Below are 24642 nucleotides of genomic sequence, written 5' to 3' on the forward strand. Positions count from 1 at the left end.
AGTTTTAATAAATAAGTATTCCAGATCTGTACATCAGGGTTCAGGAGGCAGGGATTCTGTTTCTGGGATGATGTTCCAACAGCCACATTGGAGCACTGGTGCAGTTCCTGAGGCTGGTGGATCTGACTCTCACAGTTGCTGCTGGTTTTTTGTATCATTTTAAAACAGATACTGAAACATAAGGAAAACTGCCATAGACCAACACTATGAATTACATGCCCATGGATAAGCAGGCATTTAATCCTCTTTAGCTTTTGTGAACAGGTTGGAATCTCATTCAGCTCCAGACAGCCACTGCTGTTACAAACACCACCTCTGCCTCTCCAGTTCCTCTCACACAGGAAACTGCTTCTGTAGGAGAGCACAGGAACTAAATCAGAACATAATCCCTCTGGCTTAATACACTGTGCATGAGTCACCCTGACAAATTAAGTAGCTGGCTGCATTACTGCTCAGCAAGTTAAGGATTCATTTCATGCCTGCCAGGAGAAAACACTGCCCAGACTGCCCATCTTTGAGTGGACACAGGGAAATGAGATGGGGATGAGGAGCCTGGGGCTTGCCCATGGTCACTGGGGGCAGAATGCTTCCTCCATTGCTGGTTTGCAGCTGGACTTCTGTGGGGCTTCAAGCAGAGCAGTTCTTCTTTCAGTGACACCCCTTGTGTGTCACTGCAGGCACAGTGTGGAGAGGAGATTTCACTGAGGGATGGAAATCCCCCCTCTCCCTGTGTGCTTGTTCTCTGGGTGTGCTCTTACAGCTCAGCAGAAGATTTCTTCAGACTTTACGCAGAATACTTGAAATAAGAGGAGAAAAAACAGTGAGACCACTGACTTTTAATCCCTGCTTTCAGCTTAACTCTGCTGCCTGCTACATTTTCCTTCCAGGGACAAGTAGTGACATACACTACAAAATGCCCATGTCTAAGCAGAAACCCCAGTTGTGCTCCTGGAGGAGGATCCAGGAGCAGAGCAGGAGGCACAGAGGCACCAGGAGCCCATTTCTCAGTTCAGCCTCCCTTGGTGGGGAACTTCTGCTGCCATTTGTTGGTTGGACATTGAGATTTCAGAACATTACTCTGCTAGCAAAGGCCACAACAGAGGCATCATTATAATGGCAAAAAGATGCCTGGCAGCAAGATGTGGTCAGGTTTCTCAGGGTGGCTTTTTCCACGTCCAGCTACATCCACCAGAAGCAAATGCCCTAGTGTGCAGAATGGGATGACTGTGCTTTGCATGGTGGGGACAAATCTTAAGTATTCTGCATGGCTTCAGAAAGATCCAATTTTGGGACAGTCTGGGGAATATAAAATCCTATAAAACTAGAGCAGCTGGCTTGTGGCATAAGGACAATCCCACTGGGCCTCTGTAGGTGCTCAAGAGGGAAAAAAAACCCAACAAGGAGAGTGATACTGGTCCCAGTCCATCTTCCAGTCTGGAGCAGGATGACCAGCACATCACTCACTGTCCCTCAGTGTCATGCACCCTTCCTGCAGCTCTCTGCAGATTTTTTACTTTCTCTGCTGTGAGAAATTCTTTATCAGCAGCATCAGGCTGGTGCTGATGATGGGACAGGATGTGTGGTCTCAGCACAGCAGGCAGAGCTCAGGTGAGGGAATCCCTGCTCAGAGCAGGGTTTGGGTGTCCCTGCCCACAGCATGTGGCAGCACTGACTCAGGGTGCCCTGGAGCAGTTTGGAGCTCCTGTGCCCTTTGAGGAGGGCAGTGATGGAGCTGGGACATGGACTTGGACAGATTTGTCTCCATGGTCCCTGTTAGTCAGCCTGGCATCAGCCAGAGGTGAGGCATTGCACAGGGTGGGCTCCTCACACTCTCACTGCCCACATGGGCTGCTCAAGGGCAGAGCTCCAGCTGAACCCCCTTTGGCATAAACAAATCTTCCACCCCCAAATAAATATACCCCATAAACCAAATCCTCCACCCCTAAATAAACACCATAAACCAAATCCTTCCACCCTACATTACCATTTACTCTGTTTCTATCTTTGCTCTGGCAGCAGGGCAGGCCTTGACCCAGGAGCTGTGTTGATGTAGTCTGGCTCTTCATCCAGGCTTTCTGTCACTGGGGCTGTGGGTGAGGATGAAGCATTTACCAGTGAGTGCTGTAAAAACACACAATGTAGAAACACACAGACCACTGACACAGCATGAGTCCTGCCAGGATTTAGCCTTTGCTGCTGACATGTTTTTGTGCCTGGGCTAAGAAAACTCACATCAATGTCAAGGTCTCCTTGAAAGAGGCTTCAAAATGATCACAGCAAATTTGAAAACACTCTGGGCAGCTCTTCAGAGCCAAAAAAAGAGAGTGTGCAAACAGGAATCACTTTGCTTAGACTTTCACACCAGAGCTCTCAAACACATCTGTGTGTACAGTCCCCACTGTCCCCCAGGCCAGAACTACCCTCATGCCTCACAGGAAGCCACACACTAAATGAAACTTGTTAAAAGGTCAGCTTGAGAAACAGGGCCCCTGACCACAGCACGAGAGTCAAGGGCTGAGCCCTGGGTGTGTGCACAGAGTTCTGTGGCTCAGGGGATCCCACAGCTGTGCCTGTGCTGGGGCAACCTCGATGTAAGAGCATTTCAGACCTGAAGAGCAACATTTTTGTGTAGCATCCCCTGGTCAGGGTTTGGGCAGGTGCCTTTGGAGTATGACAGACACCACATCCCAGGAGAGCAGCATTCAGCTACAGGAGTGTGTTACAATTTGCACATTGCCTTGGATATTTATCATGGAAACTTGGGGAAAAAATTAACTCAAGGATGATGGCTGTGTTGCCCTTGCATGGGCTATACTGGCCTAGTGCTCCAGGCACTCTGCCCATAAGCCCCATCCCCAAACAGCAAATAATAAACCCACCTTGCCCTTGCTGGAGCTTCCATGTGAGTATTGCCATGCTGTTCTCATAGTCCACAGCATCATCTGTGACAGGGAAGAGTTTGGACAGGACAACACTGAGCAGCAAATGGACAAAAAAGGGACCTTTGTGAAACCCTCCTGGCACTGCCCCACTGCCCCCTGCACGTGGCTGAGCCTCCAGCCAGCTCAGATCTGCTGCTGCTGCCTCATCGTTTCCCAGCCCTGGCCATGTGCCTGGGTCTCTGCAGGCAGGGATGGGGATCAGACAGGTCCCTGCTGCTCCTGCCTCCTCTGATCACTGCACAAAGCCAGAGAGGAGCAGGGCAGCCTTCAGCAGTGCAGAAAGTGTGTTAATGCATAGAAGGAAACCAAACTGACTTCCTATTCTGATTGCAACACCCCAGGACTGATGCTGGAAGCCCTGAAGGGACACTGTGGTCCAGTGTCACCCTCCACAAGCTTCCTGGCTGCAGCTTTGTTGTGCTGGATTTGGTGAGAAACCTGAGCTAGGGGCCAGAAATATAATCACCCTGGCTAAAACAACACCAAAAACCTAAAGATGCAGACCCCAAAGCTCCTTAATTGCTGCAGAAACCACCAAGAGTTGAAACAGAGTAGGAATTTTTTAGAGTAAAAATCTATTTTGATTTAAGTGAAATGTACATCTTTGAGTCTGTAGTTAGAAAACATAGCTATGTAGCTTAACTGCAAACTGCTTCAGTGAAAGGCAGAGATAAGGGGGGGGAGACAGAAAGTAATAAAGAAAGACAGAAAGACTGCTGTGAGAGCAGTCCTGACCGAAGAATTCTTTCTGATAAAGAAGAACTAGCAACAAATGTCACGCAAAATTCATAAAAATGAGTATGTATAAACTTATTGTGAAATTGTATGGATATGTATTTGAGAAAGAGATAAAAAAAGACCTGAAGTTCCCAGAAGTACACATGTCTTTTAAGGAGAGTAATCTCCTCATGCATCCAGCACTGTAATAAACATACCAGCTTTACAACTTGCACAAAGTTGGAGCTTTTAGTTATCTCTGCAAAACAGCATCACCATGTGCATTTTCCTGCAGAAAGGGGAAATGTTCCAGGCCTGCCCTGTGCCTGCAGCAGCCCCTGTGTGCCAGCTCCATGGGCAGAGCTGGCAGGAAGAGCTGAGCTGAGAATGAGCAGGTTTCCCTTGGCTGAGCAGTCACCATCCTCCTCTGCACTTGGTGTGACACTCCTGACCTGTGACAGCAGCACCCTTACCTGGATCACAGCCCTGAGACACTCCAATGGTGATATTTTCATAGGAATAGGAATCCTCATCTTTCTCTGAGGGAGAGAAGAAAGAGGAGTCACAAAGGACCTATGGAATTCTAAGTGACCTGGGAAGATCCCTCAGAACCTGTGGGCTGTTTCCTACAATGAAATGGAGATTAGCTAAAAAACAGTCAGTCTTAGTGACAGCCTGTGATGACCAAGGGATGGAATTGGGTGCACAGGAGCACAGTTACCAATGGTTTGGGGCTGTCCTGTTTATGGGCAACAGATGGACTGATGGGGGCTTGGACATCCCTCAAATCCCTGCTCCACCCTTTCAATGAACGTGTCCCCTGGAGCCCCACCTTGCTTCAGCCACGCACAGAGCTCAGCAAGAGCAGTCTCAGCAGCTCCTGGAGCCCAGGGACAGCCAGGCTGGGTGAAGGAACCCACCTTGCTTGCCTGGAGACCTCACACAGGGTGGATTGAAGAGCCTGCTGCAGTTGTAGTAGTGATCCAGAGCCATGGGCTCCCTGTGAGGAGAGCAGCTCTGTTATCCCTCCTGCCCAGCCCAGGCTGAGCTCTGGGAGCAGCAGGACAGCACTGGCACCAGGATGGCACCGTGCTGGCAGCAGCTCAGGGTACTTACACATAGGCAGTGTCTTCCTGCAGGCAGCTCTCTGCAAGAACAAGGGTTTGCTGTCAGCACCCACCATGGCATCGACCTGAACAGCTGGGCACAGCTGGACAAACCCCCAGCACAGCTGGACAAACCCCCAGCACAGCCACAGCCCCAAAGGCTGCCCCAAAGATGGACAAGCCTCCCAGCACAGCCACAGCCCCAGAGCCTGCCCCAGAGCAGGACAAACCCCCAGCACAGCCACAGCCCCAGAGCTGCCCACAGCAGGGCAGGGAGCACAGGGAGGGAGCCCTGGTCCAGCCCAGCTCCTGGGAAAACCCCGGCTCTCCACCTCTCATGGGCACATCCTGCCAGCTGGCAGGACATGGGGAATATTCTCCCTGGCTCGGGAAAGCAGAGCACAGCCCCACACAGCAATAATCCTCTGAGGGCAGGCAGCAGCTCACCCTGCCCCGGGAGGGAGCGTCCGTCCCGCTCCGCCCTGCCCTTAATCAGATCAGATCAGATCAGATCAGATCAGATCAGCGTGTTGCTCACAAAGCAATCTCTAAATGGACCGAGCCAGAGCTCTGCCAGCTGCAGTGCTGCCTGCCTGTGTGCTCCCTGCCAGCCCCATCCCCTGGAAACACCAAATGTGCTCCCTGCCAGCCTCCATCCCCTGGTAAAACTGAATGCGCTCCCTGCCAGTCTCCATCCCCTGCAAATCCAAATGTGCTCCCTGCCAGCCCCATCCCCTGGAAACACCAAATGTGCTCCCTGCCAGTCTCCATCCCCTGGAAATCCAAATGTGCTCCCTGCCAGCCTCCATCCACTGCAAATCCAAATGTGCTCCCTGCCAGCCCCATCCCCTGGAACCCCCCATCCCCTCCAGCCTTCCTTCCCAGCCCCCCAAGCGTGGCTGCAGCATTTACCTGCCAGGAAATTCTGGTACCTGGGCTCGTCCCTGCTGCCTGGGGACAAGAGAGGGACACATTACACATGAACTCGAGTGATGGCAGCAGTTTGACAATGGAGGCACCAAATATTTCAGCAGCAGCAGCTCTATCCCTGTTCAGCTCTGAGGTCAGGGGACACAAATGCAAGGTTGGACACTCCAGGGTACAGGAGCTGGGACAGCCAGGGTGATGTTTTAAACAATCTGTGCCTGTGGCTGTAACCAGGGCTGGTCAGACACAGCAGGATGAGCACTGGGCTTTAAACTCAGACCTTAAATTAAGATGGAATTGGAGCAAGTCCAGAGGAATGCACAAAGTTGCTCCAAGGGCTGAGCTCTCTGCTCTGGAGACAGCCTGGAAAAGTTGGGGCTGCTCAGCCTGGAAAAGGCTCTGGGGAGACCTTGGAGCCCCTTCTAAAGCAGAGAGGGACTTTGGACATGGGCTGGGAGTGGCTGCACAAGGGGAAATGGCTTCCCACTGGCAGAGGGCAGGGTTAGGTGGGATTTTGGGAAGAAATTCTTCCCTGTGAGGGCTGTGAGGCCCTGGCATAGAATGCCCAGAGCAGCTGTGGCTGCCCCATCCCTGCAAATGCCCAGGGCCAGGCTGGATGGGGCTTGGAGCACCCTGGTCTAATGGAAGGTGTCCCTGCCCATGGCAAGGGGTGGAAGGAGATGATTTTAAGGTCCCTTCCACCTCTGTGGTTCATTGTATCTGTGCCTGTCCCGGGAAGCTGCTCACCATATCCAGGGTGATGGGAAGCTCTGAGCTCCTCGGTGGCTTTACTGAAAGAGAGAAAAGAGACCCAAAATGCCAGGTCTGAGCAAACCCTACCAGCAGTAACACACCATCAGAAACCTCCCTGTGAGGTTATCAAGTACACACATGGAGCAAGGGGAGATTAAAAATTTGGGGTAAAATCCTAAAATGGTAATAACTTTGCTTGAATATTGTAGCAGAGTTACAATGGCTGTGAAGTTACTGGGGGATTTGGTGATGGGGAGAAGGGGATTTATCACACCAAACTGCTTATAAATGAATAATGGCCATTTCTTTTCCATGATGTATCTGTTATGTAGAGCCACAGCTCACTCCCCTGGGTTTGATTTAATCAGTTGCCAGAAGAATGCAGCCAGAATGAACAAAATCTAGAAAAGTCTAAATATACTATTGACCATCAACAAGTGAAGAAACCCAATCAAGTTGAAGATGTCCCTGCTCCTCACCAGGGGGTTGGACTAGGTGACATTGAAAAGTCCCTTGCAACCCAAATTATTCTTTGATTCTAAATACAGCCCAAGCCACATCTATAGGGCCCAGAGTGCAATCTCAAATGTTCATCTGTGTTGGGTAGATTTCATCCAACCTTGGCTCTAGAGCTAGATTTTATTTGGGTTTTTTCCTACCTTGCTGTTGATAAGTCTTCAGGTTCCTTACTTTTTTCCAGCCTTCGGGTTGCAACTGGCAAGAAAAACAAGAAAATGACTGTGTTAATTATTATGGCAGCAGCAGATGTGGCAAAGAGCACAGAACATCCACCAGAGAGGGATCCCTGGGACTGGCAAGTATTTTCCTCTTCCAGATTGTTTCTTGAATGTTCAAAAATGGTCAAAGCAATGAACAACCAGAGAAAAAGCTGGTGTCTGTGCAGAGCACAGAGCCTGCAGACACTGCTGGAGGAAGCTCCAACCCCAGCTGCTGTCACCTGCTGTCCCAAATTCACTTGATTTGGGGCCATTTCCCTCCCTCCACACCGCAAGGGGCAGCCAAGGGTTTGGTCAGGCTGGGATGAAAGATCTGCAGAGGGGTTCAGGGGCCTGGAGCCAGCAGAGCCCTGGGGCAGGGCAGAGCCATCTGCAGATGGACACAGCCCACAGGGACCTGGCAGCTGCTCCTGGGGACACAAAACTCAGAATTTCAGCACTGAACCCACTGCAGAAGGCAGCGAGGGGGGTGATGGGTGAGTCACTCTGGCACCCACACCTTCACTCTCACAGGGTGCCCTGCATGGCTCCAAGAGGCGTCACTTTTCAACAACACCACTTTACTGGATTATTTTCAATGCAAAGGGCACTTTTTAAACCAGAGCTCAGAATTCACACACCTAGAAGCATCTAAGGTGGCTTGGACACTCCAGATCTCATCATTTCCTGGCCTGGCCCCAAGGTGACCCTCTGAACATGACTGTCCCCCTGTTCTGTGCAGGCAGGGCCCTCACCCCAGCAGGCAGGGGCCACATGCAATGCTCATACTCACTGGTGTGGGATCGAACCACCTCAAACCTCTGCTGGCTCTCGAGCCTGGAAGAAACAGCAGCACAAGCTCAGCTGAATGTTGGGGTTTATGGCAGTGAAAACAGACACAAGAGACCTGAGTGGTGAGCGGAGGGCAGAGAGCACCATGCTGGGCTCTGTGAGATGCCAAGATGCATTGCTCAGCATCTCATGCAGGGCCTGTGTGACCTGGGAGCATCTTCCTGGACTCTTCTTTGATCCTTTAAAGACAAGATGTGGTTTTGGACCACTGGGCAGAACAGCCAACATTAGCAAGGGAAGGATCCAGGGATGAGGAAAACATCACTTAGGATAATTCTTGTCACAGACATCTTTTCATGAAAATCCTTTCCTTAGGATTTTTCCTCCTGAGAAGCTGGGAGGCCTCAGGAACAAAATGTAAACATTGATTATCTGCTGCTGTGGAATGCAACAGGTGCATCTGGGATTGGCCCATGTTGGATGTTTGTAATTAATGGCCAATCACAGTCAGCTGGCTCGGACAGAGAGTCTGAGCCACAAACCTTTGTTATCATTCTTTCCTTTCTTTTCTATTCTTAGCCAGCCTTCTGAGATGAAGCCTTTTCTTCTATTCTTTTAGTATAGTTTTAATGCAATATATATAATAAAATAATAAATCAAGCCTTCTGAAACATGGAGTCAAATCCTCGTCTCTTCCCTCATCTGAAAACCCCTGTGAACACGGTCACAAATTCTCATTCTGATGCTTCGGCCACCAAAGGCCAGAAGAACCTTTTTGCCCACAAAAAAATGGATGTTCATGCATGAAATGGCTTCAGATCCCTCTGCTTCACCTCCACTGCTACCCCTGCCCTTCCCATCATCCCTTAATATCAACATGAATAAAATGACATTATCAGTGATAACCTATGTCCTGGAACCTCTTTACTTTTCAGTTAATATGAGAGCTGCTTTTCAGAGCACAAGAGAATTCAACACCTTTTCTACTGCAGGTGTTTCTACACAGGTACTTATTAATTCCAATTTTAGGAACCGTTTCCTCCTTTTTCCTTGGGGTTGCCCCATACCCAGCTGGGATTCATGGCCCAAGGCTGTCAAATAACCCAAACATGGAGTCAAACCACTCTGCTTGCAAACCACACCTCCCAAAAGAGCACACAACCCCACAAACCTGAGCCCAAACCACCTAATCCAGGCATAAATTTCAAGAAGTTGGGACAATTCAGCAAGAGTCTGTGGCGGATGGAGCCTTAAGTGGCTGCTCCATCAGTCTGCAATGGATCACTCTAGAACCTTTCCCCACAGAAACAAAACCCCAGCCCCTTGGAGACCTTTGCAGAGCCACATTGCATCTCCTTTAACAAAGCTTACCACCCAACTTTTCTTTTTTTAACATCATTTGCTGTGGTTTGTCTGTTGCTGAAGGAAATCAGGGCAGTGCATGTGTGTACACTGCATTTCCTTCATTCCTTGTGCTAGTGGTTGCTCTGGTGCATGGTCCAACCCACCCCAGCCAAGGGCAGGGGCTTCTTTATGGAGTAAATAATCTTTCCATCTCACCTCAGGGCACAATACAACAGGATAAAAACTTGCCCTTCTCTCCCAGAACTTTTCTGACTAGTTAATGATTCAATGTCATCACAGTCAGAGCTTCAGTTTCATTTTGGATTATTCTCTGTGAAGGCATTGCCCCTTCAGCAGCACCTTGGGCTGGGGCACACTGCCTTCCATCCCATCCTGACATTATTTTATTTTATTTAAACCCAGATTTCAGCTTGGGCCTGGCTCTGGGGCTCACCCTGGGTGATTTGTTTGGGAGAGAAACACAACTGGGAAAGGAAACTTACTGGCTCCTCCGCTCGCTCAGCTGTGCCTCTCGTTTGGTACCTGGAACACAAGGGAACAAAAAGCTCTTAGAAATGATGATTTGGGAGTTAGAGATCAGAAAGGCCAATAAAACACATTCACAAAGCTTCTTCAACACGTCAGGACAGCGGAGGCAGTGAGCAGCAGTTGCAGTAGGGCTTTGATGAAATTTTTTGAAACGGTATTTGCTTTGTGGTTTTGTCTCAAACCCACAGAGCAAAGCAGCCAGTCCTGGCCCCAAACCCCAAACTGGAGCCTCTCCCCCATTAAAACCCACCCAAACTGCAGCCTCTCCCCTTTAAAACCCACCCAATGCTCAGGGAGAGGTTCAAACACCACTGGGTGCTCACCCAACTCTCTGTGTGAATTTATCCTCCAGCCTCCCCTTCCTTGCCTGCCCTGCTGTCCCAGACCCTGCAGGATTTGTGTCACTGCAGCTCATCCTCCCAGGCGGAGTCCCAAAGCCACCCACCAGGATAACCACATAGAGGGATCTCAGAGTTACATCTGCCCCAGGGAAGGGGGGCTGCACTTTTGGGGGTTCCTTCCCTCCTGGCTCTCTGGCAGAGCCTCTTCTGTGCTCCAGCTGTAGGGAGCATCCCTGTAGAAACCCATGAGCTTACTGGGGAGAAGATAACAGGAATGCCCCAGAGAGATGCACCACAGGCTCCAGGCACTCCTCACAATGATAATAAACACTTTCCCCCACAGGGCTCTGCAGCGCTATGTTAATTTATCCTGCTTTTGTCCTCCCCATTGGCCCGTTGGCCTTGCCTACTCCTTTTCCCCTATATGTTCATGTTCTAGAATGTTCTCCCTTCCCTGTTTTCCCATTGGTTTGTGTAACCACGCCCATCCACCCTGGCATTCCCTATTGGTCCCTTCCCTGGATTTATACCCTGGATACTCCCTTGCTTGTGTCTTTGGTTCCTGGGCCCCTTCAATGCTAGACCTCAATAAACTCTTGTTGGAACTCCACACCTGGACCCTTCTGTGTCTCCACTGTTGAGTTGCTTTGTGTCTGTCTGTCTGTCTGTGTGCTGGTGTTCTCATGGCTCACACCCATTGGCACAGGATGCTCTCAGTGAAGGTTGCACCCGCCACTATGGACCACAGCCCATCCCCAGAAGGGCAAAGCTGAGCAGAGCCAAACCCACACACTTTGGGGACATTCCAAGAGGGAATTCCAGCCAGGGGTGGGCAGCACTTACCTGAGTGCTGGCACCTGATGGGCAGCACTTACCTGAGTGCTGGCACCTGATGGGCAACACTTGCCTGAGTGCTGGCACCTGATGGGCAGCACTTACCTGAGTGCTGGCACCTGATGGGCAACACTTACCTGAGTGCTGGCACCTGATGGGCAGCACTTACCTGAGTGCTGGCACCTGATGGGCAACACTTACCTGAGTGCTGGCACCTGATGGGCAGCACTTACCTGAGCGCTGGCACCTGATGGGCAGCACTTACCTGAGTGCTGGCACCTGATGCAGAGGCTGACGGCCGCCCCGAGCAGCATCAGCGCCACGGCCGCCCACAGCTCCAGCTGCAGCATGGCCCTGCCAAATCCAGCCTGAAACACAGCCAGAGAACCCATCAGCTGTGGGGACACAGGGGGCTGTGAGGCCAACCCTTGTGGCATTCATTCTCTGAAAAAAATTCCTTCACCCAGGGTTTTTCTCCTGGGAATCTGGGAAGAAAAAATCCTTCTCAGAGAAAAGGAAAACAATCCTTATCTCATTTGCTTCTCCTGTGTTGTGCTCATGTGGAATGTGTTTGGAGATTGTTTACCCACAGGTGATTGTTCCATTGCATTCTGCTGTGAGTTGTTTTCACTCTTTGGCCAATCAGAGCCAAGCTGTGTCAGGACTCTGGAGAGAGTCAGGAGTTTTCATTATTATCTTTTTAGCATTGTGTAAATATCCTTTCTGTATTTTTTAGTATAGTATAGTCTTCTTTAATATAATTTAGTATTATACAGTAATAATTTAGCCTTCTGAGAACATGGAGTAAGATTCATCATTCCTGCCTTTGTCATGGCATTCCCTGCAGATACAATAATTTCTCAGAGAGCTTTTAGCCCCAAAAGCCAGGTGCTGTTTGCCCTCACACCCCCAGGGAGCTGCTGAGGATTAAGAAGGGACTTTGGGCTTGTAGCAGAGGTGATGCCCTTTCCTGCACTGCTCTGAATTTCTCGTTTCCAGTCCCCAAACCCACCCTGCTGCCATCAGATCTGTCAGCAGACAGGAATCTTTTAATATCCACAAGAGAGGGCAAGAGGGAGGCACTCAGCAATATTTAAACAGTCAAGACCTTTGCACAACGTGTTCTGGCTCTTTGCTGCAGCTCAGAGGGACTCCCAGTGTGAAATTCCCCACTCCTTTTTCTGCTTTTTTTTCTGCCCTGAGCTGGCTCAGCCACTGGCTCTCCCCTCCTTTCCATGACAGGCTTTTCCACAAACAACAGCTCACATTTTTTAACAATCAGCATGATTTGGCTTCAACCTCTTCCTATAAAATACAAAACATCCTACAAATATCACAGAAAGCAGCCTGCTGGCACTGAGATGGATCATTTACCCATTCCTATTCCCCAGGGTCAGATTTTATTTAGTTACAGATTATTTTAATTTATTTTTGGTTTGATCAACCTTCTGTTTTCCCTAGGGATGGAGACACTTCAATGTGCCAAAGGCCAGAACATCAGGAAGCTTTCCTGCTGCCTACCTTCAACCCCTCTTATTAGAACTTTAGCCTGTATTAAATTGGTGAATGAGGGAAGAAAGATATATTATAGCAATTGATTCTAAATTTAATTGCCCAGACCTCCAGAGGTGCAGGACCAGAACCCAAAAGAGCCTAGTCAAAGCCATGTGGTTTTTTCCATCATTTTTCCTTTGCTCAGCATCCCCCATGGAAATCCTGAGCTGTGGCTCATCTCTAAAGCATCCCCAAGAGGCAGCTGAGGGAAGCTGGTCCTGTGCTGGTGACTAAAATACCAAGGGCTGCATTGCTGCTGCTTTGTGGATTTCCTGGCTTTTTTTCTTTTATTTTTTTCTCCTTTTTCTTTCTTCTTTTTTTTTCTTCAAAGTGAAAGCAAGGCAGAGCTGGGGACACCTGACAGCACTGACCCAGTTTGCCCTGTTCATGGCAAACCTCCTGCTCCCTTCCAGAGCCAGTTTTATTTTGGTCACGGGCAGTGAGGCAGCAAAACCTGTCTGCTCCTGAGCCCAGGGACACAAAAAGTGGATATTTGAGGGGCTGATGAAGAGGACATGGTGTGTCCCACCCCATCACAGCTTTATGCCCCGAGAAAGCCCCCAAATCACACACACACATCAGCCTGGAGATCATTTGTGCTCCCCAAACACCACAACCCATGGAAAATCCTTCCTTTTGGTACGAGCCCTGAGCTGACAGAAGGAGGTGATGAACAGATTTATGACAAGCACAAGGCTGGAAGCACTTACTCACGGCCAGCAGGATATAAATAAAATACTGGGAAGGCTGAATGTGCTTGCCTGTGCTCTGCCCTGGGGAGCTGCAGAGCAGAACAAACAGCCCTGAGCCATGGAGTGTCTGCACAGAGGGATGCGTGGAGCTCATGGATGGGCAGCCCTGCTTCCAAGGTGCTAAACTGGCACAATTTCACTGCACTCTTAAAAAAAAAAGTATTGGGAACCTGTTTTCTCCCATGTAGGAATCCATAAAATCAGAGGGTTTTGGGAAAGCTGCAGAAGGCAGGCCCCAGATGCAGCAGAACTGTGGTTAGAGCTGAGCAGCAGCCATGAACTTGGTCAGCAGAAAAAATATTTAAACTGTAAAAAAGCAAGGACAAATAGAATAATGGTCTCTGTACTAACACTTGTCTAGAATAACTCTCTAAGCTACAAAAAAAATTTATCTAGCAAGATATTAAGAAAGTTAAAGCTTAATAATAGAGCTCTGTGCATTGTGTTTTAAAGCTTACAAATAAGTATTGTATTCAAAATAAGCAAGCATTTTTTTAACGAAAAGTAAATGTGCTTATAGTAATGAAATAAAACTACTGTCAATATGCTTTTGCTTTGTGTAATTAGCCAAAAAACTTATAAAATAAATTGTGACATTAAATTCTTAATCTGCTGCCTAAAATGTGAGCTACTAACATCTTCCCATTGTCACAACCATGTAATAAAACTAATGCTAAAAAATAAAACAGCTCAAAACACATTCCACATGGATGTAAGCTGGATATGCACAGGAGAGAAATAAAATTCCTAATGGATGGAAAGTCTGGAGGAACTTCCCAAAAGCAGCAGAAGAGGCATAAAGCTCACTAAAAAAAATCTGCCAGAGCACTTAAAGTGAACTTTAGCTTTTTGCTGAGAAATGAGGAGCGTGAGGAATGTGTAGATGTGGCCTCAGCAATGCCTGGTTTTCCATGAGATGATTTCTGATGAAGACATTTTAGCCCTTTGCAGATGTCAAGCCCACCCCTGAGTTCACACTGCAAGATAAAGAATAAATTATGTATTTATATTATGTATTTAATGTATTTATATTATGTATTCTATCAATCAAAAAATGCCCAAAAGGCAAATATAAACCAGCCACTTTCTCTCCCCTGCAGAAAGTTTTGTGGTGTGCACCAGTTTGCAGTAAATTAATTCTAATTCAGGCTGGTAGGATGAGTCACTGCTATGAAATATGAAGTGCAGAGTGTATTTAAAGACTCACCATATGAAATTCAGCACACTGACTTGTTGAACAGATGCAATATTCAGCCTGAGCCGATGTCTCTAACGTGTCTAAGAAAAGCAACTCTGTTTGCTGTGTGGCACAGATTGCCACAGAAAGTCCCATCAGTTCAGGAATTAAAGTCTCAGACAAGGAATTTCTGCTGTGGATGGAACGATTTCAATGACCAGCACTGAGCTCCTTTCCAGAGGTCTGCACATCTCATTTCCCCCAGATTTGTGCCACTCAGGCTTCTTAGGAAAGCTGCTGCCATGGAGTTAAAATCTGGGTTTTTACAGCTATTCAGATCAGGCTTTCATGCCAATAGATGCATTTCAGTAAAACTTATGATAAAAGGGGAAATTTAGAATTGATAGACCAACTTTCATGTAGATTATAACTTTGGAAAATGCTTTTCAAAAGCCTTGGGTGGAAAATACAGTGCAAAACCCCAATCACAGCAGGCATGGCAGCACAAGAAGGCAACTCACAGACATATTTTGTATTTGTGGCTGTTCCAGCAGCGCCGAAGCCTCCCAGCATCATTCGCTTCCACTGGGAGCCCAGGGGGTGCCATGTCAGCAATACAGGAACCCCTGAGTAACTACAGACTCCAGGACCACGAAAATGAGCCAATCTCACACAAGGTTACCCCAAAATTATCCTCTTCTGCTAAATTATCTGCCTCATGGCCCATCTTACACTGAACATTGCTCACACAAGAGAAAACTGATGCAAAACCAAATCTCTCTCTATCTAGAATTAGCTATTCCAAGCACTTACATGCAGTGAAATAAATACATTCATATCCATGATGCCAGTCAGCCCTGAAATCAATGGAAAACCCAGGAAGTGTAGTTTGAATTATCTATTTTTAAGGGCTGGGCTTTGGAGGGGGAGCAGCGTGGGCAGGACCACAGGCAGGAGCCAGAAGGACCACGCAGGGATGAGGGAATCTCAGCACAGGCTGAACGTCCCAGAATATTTTAGAAGATGGGAATGCAGAAATAATGTCATTAAACCCATGCTGGCATCAGCAGATGGACGAGGAGAGGTGAATTACAGTGCTGTAAAACAGAAATTCCAGGTTGTGAGGGGTGGGCTCCTCTCAGAGGGGTCTAAAATGCTGCTGGGAGGAGAGAGGTGGGAATTCCTGCCTTGGAGCTGGTGTGGCCAGGGGCAGCAGTGAGGGGGGACATCCACCACGCTGCTTTTCAGAGAGGCTTCACAGGGATGACCCTGAGCCTCTTTAAAGGTCACCAAGGTCTGAGGTGTGACCTGAGCCCACTGGGACACCCCAATGTCCCCACACAGCCCCTCCGAGCGCTTTCCCTGCCCACCCTGCCTCCCTCACCCACCTTACCCCGGCTCAGCTGCTGTCCCTGGGCTGTCCCAGCTGCTCCAGCTGCTCCAGCTGCTCCAGCTGCCGGGGCTGGAGCTGGTTCCTGCAGGGCTCGTTGCACTTCTGGTTTCCTGTCCCCTGTGAATCACCAACCCCAACATCCGCTGCCCGGCCCCAGAGGCGACGCCTGCACGAACCCACCGGGGTCATCTTGTGTCCTGTGGGGAGAGGAGGAGGCCTGGGCAGCGTGGGGCCACACACAGCAAGCACTGGGGCCACTTCCCTTCAGCTTCAGGCGCTCTTGGGGTGCCCCACAAAAGCTGAGGGTTCCTTTCAGCAAAGAGGAATGAATGACGCTGCGCGCTGGAAGCGGCCGGTGCTGCCAGGAAAGGCTCAAAGCAGGAACAGCAAACTGCAAAATCCCTCTCTGGGGTTTGTGGAAACGATGGGGACAATTACAAAGGCAGCAAACAGCCTGAGATCACTGCTGCTGATGGCCAAAGCTGCACCTCCTGTCCAATGCTGTCAGAATAAAACCAGCTCTAACGCCGCAGCATAATTGGCACAATTTCACTGCACTCCTAAAAAGTAATTCCTCAAATGTTTTGGTGCTTGAGGGCTCATGAATTCCCTATTGGGAATTTCTGTATTGGCTTAAAGCCCTGCCACAGTCCATGAAAGAGGGATCCAGCACTAGGGAAGTCTGCACACACTCATCAATGTGTAGTTGTACAAGAGCCACGGGGCACATGAGTTACAACCATAAACAAAACATTTTGTGCTGCTCTCACCAAGGCTCTACAAAGCCTCTCTGACATGTAAATTGCTCAGTAAAAGGAAATTTCGTTATATTTAAATTAGGGCAGCCACCTACACCCAGCTCTCTGTGCAAGAAGGTGACTCTTCATCAAAAAAATTATTAAGGAGCCAACAGGATACGATTTTTGCAACTCTGTGATGAAATCTGGCTATCAAACCTTCAGAGGAAATGTTACTTCAATAAGATAATTATCCACTGTACATGCAAATAGACTTTCTCTCTTCCAATTCTAACCTGAGATGCAAAAATAATGCACATTCCAGAAAAAATCTGGGTGCTGAAGCCTATCTTGAAATCAGTATAATCTGAACCAAAGATAAAAAGAGGCAGACTCAGCTTTTAATTTCTCATGTGGTTTCTGGGTGGTCTCTGTGTAAAGGATATTGCAAAATGTGAATGTTTTTGTCACTGCCAAAAGAGTTGTTACAAAATTGGTATTTCTAGCAGAGGTCTTGGCAATTATAGTTTATTACCAGCTTTCTAGCAGGGTTTTTACATGTTCACACATAAGCTGACAACAGAAGTTTTGCAAAAGAGTTCTTTATAGCAGAACTGATACTCAAAATATGCTGGAGACATTTAAAGTTCATCTTTTGTACCCAAAATCAATTTCACCAGGAACAGCCACTGCTAAAAAGGTGCCATATATTTGTTTACAGGTCCTCTGGTGGGTGTCAGCTCCAAGTGAGCCTCAGTGCTGTGGTGTGGACATTGTCCTGGCTGGCTGGGGCTGCTCCTTGTGTTGGTCCCCAAATGTCCCCTGAGGGATCACTGAGCCTCCCCAGGGCAGCAGCAGCTGCTCTGTGCCCAAGCAGAGACACAGCAGGGTCACCCCAGAGTGAGGTGGCAGCTCTTGGGCAGAGGGATGCCCTTCACTGATGCCATCAGTCCTCTGAGAGGCCAACCCCCCTGATGGAGGGTAATTACTGCAGCAGCCCATCCTCTGTGTGGATCCCATCTCCCTCATTCACATTTCTCCCAAGAAGAGCTGCCTGTAAAGGTTTAGGGTGAGTCCTCACCCCGAGCACTTCCCAGCACAGCCACAGGTTCTGCTCTTCATGAGGCCAGGCCAACTCTCCTCCAGCACACGCAGAATGACCCTCAGGTCAAACCCAACTGGGAAAAACCCCCCTGGAACCCCTCTGCCTCATCCAGTCCTGCTGCTAGAAACAAGTTCTGATTTGACAGAAGGAGCAGAATGTTTTTATCAACTGCAATAAGTTACAGAAACACCACATTGTAATTTCACCATTTGTGTTCTTTTCAAAGCTCACCCATTTCAGCTTGGTTTGTTCTCCCCCCATAACATAGTTCCTACTGCTTCAGGAAGGTTCACCAGTTAACCTAATCCACTTTTTCACCTTTTCATACAAAGCTGACAAGCTGCAGAGAGATCTCTTGGGTCCAGAAAACTCATCAGAACCCATCTTCTACCCAGCTCAGCTTACCTGGCCCTGGGGAGCCAAATGCCCTGAGGGCTGATTTACATTCTTTCAAATAAAGGTGGGGGCTGCTCAGAGACCAGCTGACTTTGCTGGAATCAGCTGTTGTGACTAACACTGATCAAAAATCAGCAATGAAACAAGGACTGGGAAACAGGGCATCATCTAAACCCCTCCTTCTGCACAAACACACTCAATGCTGGAAGGTTTGAGAAAGCTCCAACATGTTTTTTAATCTCCAGCAGGCTCCAAGCTCACCAGCCTTGCAAGTCAAGCATTGCTGTGCAGCAGCATCCAGCCCCTCTTGCTTTGGGACAGAAGGAGCTTGTGGCTCATCCCAACCACTAACTGGGATTACACTGCATTCCATTTGTTCAGCAACATTTTCACAGCAGCTCTAACTCAAGCCACATCTTGGAGGGAATTTTCTGCTGTGCTGAAGCAGTGCTGGATGGTTTTGTATTCACCAAGAAACTTTTCTCCCTGCTGGAGTGGAAGGAGCTTTTCCCAGGCAAAGGGGAAGCGCTGCCTCCTCCCCTGCCCCAGCTGCACGTGGGCTCTCTCTGAGCTGAAACTGAAAGTGGCTCTGTTCTTGCTGAAGGAAAATAAATGCTGCTACCCAGTGGAAAGTCATCTCACAGCCAGGGTGCCTGGGTGCTTCGCAAAACTTTGGCCAAGCAAACTTTGCAAAGAGTAATCCCAAACATCCCTCTGGTACAAAGCTTCCCTTTCTTATCCTGCTCATCCTTGTGGACACAATAATCCTTAAATTTGAAGACAAAAACCTAGAAGGTTTGAATGCTTTTATTTGAATTTTTTATACAGCAATACAAATTATACAGATTTGTTACAGTACAGATTTTTCAGGGGTTTATAGAGGTACTTTGTGAGTTTTTGGTTTATTTAAAAGAAAGAGGCAGATCTCGGGAGCACGGTGACATGAACAGAACAATCTTGTGGTAGGAGGCAAATCCTGACCACAGGGAACACTAACCTGGCTGAAACCTATTGGGCAGAAAAGTGTGGTAGCATTCCCAGCACTAACATCCCAAAAACATCAACCCTGGGATACTCTAGAGCTTTACACAGGAATTGTGAGCACACAGGTGAGAGGGTTGTTCCTGTAACAGTGCTGAAAGTCTTCGAAGCCCTTGGATGCACTTTGCTGCAGAGGGGACAGAAATGAGGGAAGCTGATGTCACACTGAACCTGCTGCTGAGCAGGTGATGGCACAGAACAGAGTTGGAAAAGGAAATGCTGCAGATGTAGTCAAACAGGTACAGTGAGATGAGGAACACTATTTCAGATCTAATAATGCTGACACCATGTGCCCACCGAGACACCAGCAGAACCTAATGGCTCGTGTCTTGTGTCCCCCTTGGGTTCCTGTGAGCACACTCAGGAGAACAGCAGAGCTTCCCTGCAGGCCCTAATGCACAGGAGAGGGGCTGAACACAGAATGCCATCAAGGTATTGCTATTACTGATGTGCATCAGGCTTCAGAGTCAAGTGTCTGGCACTGAAGGATTAAAGCCTTTCAGCAAGCAGGGTCAAAAATATGATTACACCATCCTAAATGCTTCTATTCAGTTTGGTTTATACTGCTACAGCAAGTGCTATCACGAACAACAGAATAAATTACAGATTATATAAATAAAATGTATGCACCAAATAAAAGATGTCTCTCTGCCACTTCTAATATACTTTGTTCCTGCAGTGGGTAAGAGACATTAAAGAGGAGGGAGATGAGAAAATTCCACTCTCAGCTAGAAATCAAATTCTTTTTCAGTCACAGAAACTCCCCTTTCTAAAAATTTAAGACAAGCAACACCAACTAAATTGCATCCCGAGAATCCATCCCAGGGAAGCCCTTGAGAAGTACAAAGGTAACTGAATATTCTACACTAGAATATGCTGGAATAGGCAAGCAGTCCCTTTCCTGCAGAGCCTTTGCACTCCACTGGTAGTGAAACACAGAAACCATCAGAATGTAAAACATCAACTTAACACAGATTTCAAGATGCTCAGTGTTAACAGCTCCTCTCCCCTGCTCTTGCTGAGAGTGCAAATAACCACCAGACAGCTTCTGTGCACAGAGAGGGGATGGGGCTGGCACAGAAAACCTGTGACTGTGCCTTGGAGCCACCTGACACACAGAGCCTGTGTCCAGAACACACCCAGGGGAACAGGGGGCTTCCAGCAAAGTCACTCCCAGATTTGTCCAAAGCAGGCAGCAGGACAAGGGCTGCTCTGCAAGCTGCAACATAGCAGCACTCTCTGGTTGAAGAGGTTGCACATATATTCCAAAATTTGCTGGCTTTAGTATTAAATCTTTCCTACAAAGAGGAAGGGTTGCAGTATTACAGGATTTGCTCTAAAATTCTCACAGTTTTATCATCTTTCCTGAAGACAAGTCAGCAGCTGGTACTACAGGTAGCAAATGCTTCTACTAGGCTATGTACTAAAGTCAGGATTGAAACTACAACACCGTTCTTAAGTTAGAAGTATCAGTATCATCCAAAACTGCCCTGGGACAGCAAGCTTGGCCACAATCATCATCAGCCCTGGGACACCTGGAGAACTTCAGAAATTCAGTCAGCACTGGGGATTCAGAGCAGACTGGTGAGCAAGTTGTTTAGGAAGGTCAGTAAGCCACACATGAGGGCACAAATTTAATGTGACTGTACCATCACCAGCCCATTACTGAGTGTGTGAACACTCCTCCACCTCTTTCTTCAGCCACCAGAACAACCCTGACAGCCACAAGCACAAAGAGCCCCCTCAGAAGTCGCTCCAGGCCTGCACAGCCCAGTGAGTCAGCATCACACCCGTGCCAGCACTGGGTGCTGCCCTGAGGACTGGGATGAGCTCTCCCAAGGGCATTCCTGGACTCAGGAGTTCAGTGGGGGATATTTTTTGCTGGTTGACAGCAGAGTTTTACAGCACATTAAAGGCTTCTGCTCACTGCTGCAGGGTCCAGCAGCTCCTCCACACTCCCACCTTCCCCACTTGCAACCAAACTGGAGTAACACAGCAAAGCACTTCTACAGTAGCAAAGCAAACTTGGCTTCAGTTCCAGAGCCTGTCTGGTGCCTTCCTGCCTTCAGTTCTGTTTATTTTTCTAAGTTTAAGCTGGAAGAAAGCACTGCACAGCCACCAGAAATAACTCAGTGAGAGCATGAACAGCCACAAAGTGAATGATCCATTTGCTACACTGCTGGTGCCTCCTCAGTCTGGGCTTTGCCATGCCAGGCTTAGCTTTAAGCAGCAGGTAAAATTAAGCATCACAGGTTAAACTTCAACTGCTTTTCCGGGTAGGATGGGAAGAAAATAATTTTGCTTTCTCCTACAAAACTTAAATGCCACATCCATATATTTAATATAATTAACTGTTGAACAAAAGCTTGTTTGAAAAGCCTCTGCACAGGAAAATGTTCATCCACTGAATTTTTGAAGGAAGGAAAGAAAAAGGACTGGAGGAGTCTGACCCTGAGCCACATAGGAAGCACAGTGTGGAATGCTCAAAGAAACCAGGCAATGCATGAATGTTTGCCAATGAAAAATTACTGAAAAAAAAAAATGACACAATGATTTTGGATCAGGCTGCATTCACTAGTGGGGAGCCCTTAACCAAAGCAGTATTAGCAGATACAGAAGAAGCCATCTAGAACTAAGATGACCCATTTGCCACCTCTCTCACTCATCAGGGATCCTTTTCTCCATGCAGTGATGCAATCCCTGCTTCCAGCAGCACCAGTTTGACAGAACAGCTGTGGGTAAGTGTGGCAAGAGCTGCAGGGACCAGCTCTCAGCCAGCCCTACTCTTCCTCACTGCTGAGGGTGACAGGCAGGACAGCCAGGGGCTGCCACACCCAGCTCCAGCTCAGGACTGGGATTCTGCTCAAGCTGTGCTGAGAGCAGCTCTAAAGAGAGGATGGACAGAGTGGCTGGAAGCAGGAACACTTCCCACCCTTTGAGGCCATGGAAAGCAGTAAAACCAGCAGGGAGATCAGAGCTCATTTCCTCAATAAAAACACGACTCTGCCTCTTTCAGCTCCCCCTGCAGTGCATTAAAGCACAGCCCCAGGGCAGCAGCCTCCCTAACCAGGACGGCTCCTGGGGAATGGGGCAGCTGGAAGAACAGCAGCACTGATTCTTTACTGTCTCAGCCCTCACACTGGAAGGACACGGCCTGCCTGGTGCTGGCCACAGGGCAGCAGCACCCCCCTGGAGGAGCACAGCCTGATCAGCTGCACCACCTGCACACTGCAGGAACTCCAAATCCCACCTGGCAGCCTTAGCAATGCACTCAAGTGACACTGAAGTCACAGGACAAACAAGTTGGGCTCATTTCCACCCACGATTAATTTTTACTTCACTGTTCCAGCACTCTTTAGATTAGATTCCTCCCCTTTATCTTTTCCTCTTCCCCCCTTATTTTGTATCAGAATGGGACAAATTAACACAATATTTGAAAACTGAGGGGGGGAAAAACATGGTAGAGTAGACTCAAATAAAGACCAATGTTAAATATTACTTAATGTTTTCTTTTATTTAAAAGATCATTCACAAAATACCATATCCATAAATTTATTTTGTTATGAAGCAGAATGTGCTAAGTGTTTGGAATTCTTTTTTTTTTTTCCTTTGTTTTTACATTTAAAAGTCAACTGTCTTGACTAGAAGTGAGTTTTTTATATGGGAATTTGTTCTTAAAATCTTTTCCACATTGAAGATGTAAATAGATCAATTATTGGTTTGGAATACAACCACACAAATGCATGTCTGTCTTAAATTAAGTATTAGTGTTAGACAAATGGTTCTTATCTCAGAAGCAGATTAAGTGAAAGGCAGAAAGAAGGAAAGAGTAGTTCTGTAAATTGCTGGGACTCTGACTTACAATGGGAACCTTAGGGAAGAAATTCATCACTAGCAGTGGTGCTGGTAGTGGGGCAGCCGTGCTTCCAACCTCCTCTTGTAAGTACTCTGGGGTGCTGGCTGGTTTCTCTGAAGGCTCTCAGCACTGGCAATGGGGGCCCAAGCTTTTCCCATACACTGGACATGTCCAAACTTCAGTGTGGTAGAACCAGGATTTGGTTTTCAAAATTAATGATCTCTCCTTTTGCTTCAGCCTCCCCTCCCTCCTCCCACACACTGACAAGAAACATTTCAAGGGAAGAGAGGTGTAGTAACAAGAGATGCTTTTTACCCAAACTTCTACATGAGAATCTATAGCAGAAAGATTTCTAATCTGCCCATTTTCAAGGTATTCTGAAAGCTGAGGTGCTAAAACTGTACCCCACTGGGCAAAGAAATACAGGGGATAGTGACGATCAAATACTGCATGGCAAAGTATACACTCCTTCAACAAAAATAAAAAAGTCAATTTTATTTGTAGAAACTTCATTTAAAAATTTACCAAACATGTAAAACCCAAAAAAGTAAGCAGAAAGAGCCAGTGAGCAGTTGTGCTCAAACAGGCATGGCTTTGCAGCACTAACCTTGAGCTCAGAGTTGTAGTAGCATCATACCATTTGGAAGTCAGGAGCCAGCAGGAAGAGGCTGCTGGCAGAGGCTTTATCCATACTGATTCCACCAGCTCTTCACCAGGCTTGCCAGGCAAGGCATCCATTAAATTGATCCTTCCTGGCAACCCATGTGAAAGGGCAGCTGCCCCCCTTAGCTTCATAAGGGCCTCTGCTGTGAACAGTGACTATCACCAATTGTCAGAAATGGTATTTTACTACTTGGTTAGAACTGTAAATTTCTGTTCAACTCATCTGGACTCTTCAGTTTTCCTCTTCAGAGCCACAGCAATACAGAATGAGACATGCAAGTCAGAAGAGGAACACTGAGGAAGTAAAAGGAAACAATACAGGGAAATAACTAAGTCTAACCTGTGCTTCTAAAGTAAAACAAACCCAGAAAGGAAGAAGTGAAGCAGCACCTTTGTCCAGAGACCTCCACACCTGTGGAAGCAGCCACACTGCCTTATCTACTGGCAACTGTGCTGCTTGGAAGGAAACAGAAGAGGGAAACTCAGCACAAAGCAGGCACTAGATACAGCAAAGCCAAGAACGTACTAAAAACCACTTGTTAACAGCTGACATGCATTCACAAGCTCTGTGTTTTCGGTTTCAAAGAGGACAAATACCAGATGGCAGGAATGGTAAACTGCAGGGTTGACATTCCAGCAGAGCTAGTCACTCTGTACTGTCTTGCTTTTTCTCCCGCCTCCCCATTCCCTCTCAACCCCAAACTCAGTCGTGTTCTTTTACTACTTCCTCCCGGGGCTTGGCTCCTCCGAAGATGGCAGAGTTTGGATTGGCTACTTGATTGAGGGGAGTATCGACTGTTCGAGGTTTGAGCTGGAGCCGGGGCCGCTGCGCTCGCTCCTCTGAAAGGGAAAACATTCCACGTGTGAGATCTGCCTGGCTGGGCAGGAGCTTCAACTGACAACAAAACCAGGAGTGTGTCTCCTTTGTGGAGGAAGAGCAAGGCACA

General features: G+C 47.9%; 2 protein-coding genes across 3 annotated transcripts in view; both read right to left on the reverse strand.

Moving 5' to 3' along the window:
- LOC132082810 (linker for activation of T-cells family member 2-like) lies at nucleotides 1-23723 on the reverse strand. Its single transcript, XM_059487238.1, has 14 exons — nucleotides 23670-23723; nucleotides 11287-11389; nucleotides 10443-10517; nucleotides 9801-9840; nucleotides 7955-7998; nucleotides 7105-7159; nucleotides 6440-6483; nucleotides 5678-5716; nucleotides 4776-4806; nucleotides 4580-4659; nucleotides 4133-4198; nucleotides 2880-2942; nucleotides 1985-2087; nucleotides 1-796 (listed from the first exon to the last, which is right to left on the reverse strand). Exons 1-13 carry the CDS (start codon nucleotides 23721-23723, stop codon nucleotides 1999-2001), a joined length of 783 nt encoding a protein of 260 aa, XP_059343221.1. The 3' UTR covers nucleotides 1-796; nucleotides 1985-1998.
- Nucleotides 22670-24642, reverse strand: part of EIF4H (eukaryotic translation initiation factor 4H) — an 11403-nt gene continuing 9430 nt past the window's right edge. For both annotated transcript variants that reach the window (XM_059487190.1, XM_059487189.1), the window contains one exon: nucleotides 22670-24535. In XM_059487190.1, the coding sequence (XP_059343173.1) occupies nucleotides 24399-24535 (137 nt within the window). In that variant the 3' untranslated portion in view covers nucleotides 22670-24398. The remainder of the gene's footprint in view (nucleotides 24536-24642) is intronic.

The sequence above is a fragment of the Ammospiza nelsoni genome, chromosome 21 (assembly GCF_027579445.1).
Source record: "Ammospiza nelsoni isolate bAmmNel1 chromosome 21, bAmmNel1.pri, whole genome shotgun sequence".
Taxonomy (NCBI): Eukaryota; Metazoa; Chordata; class Aves; order Passeriformes; family Passerellidae; genus Ammospiza; species Ammospiza nelsoni.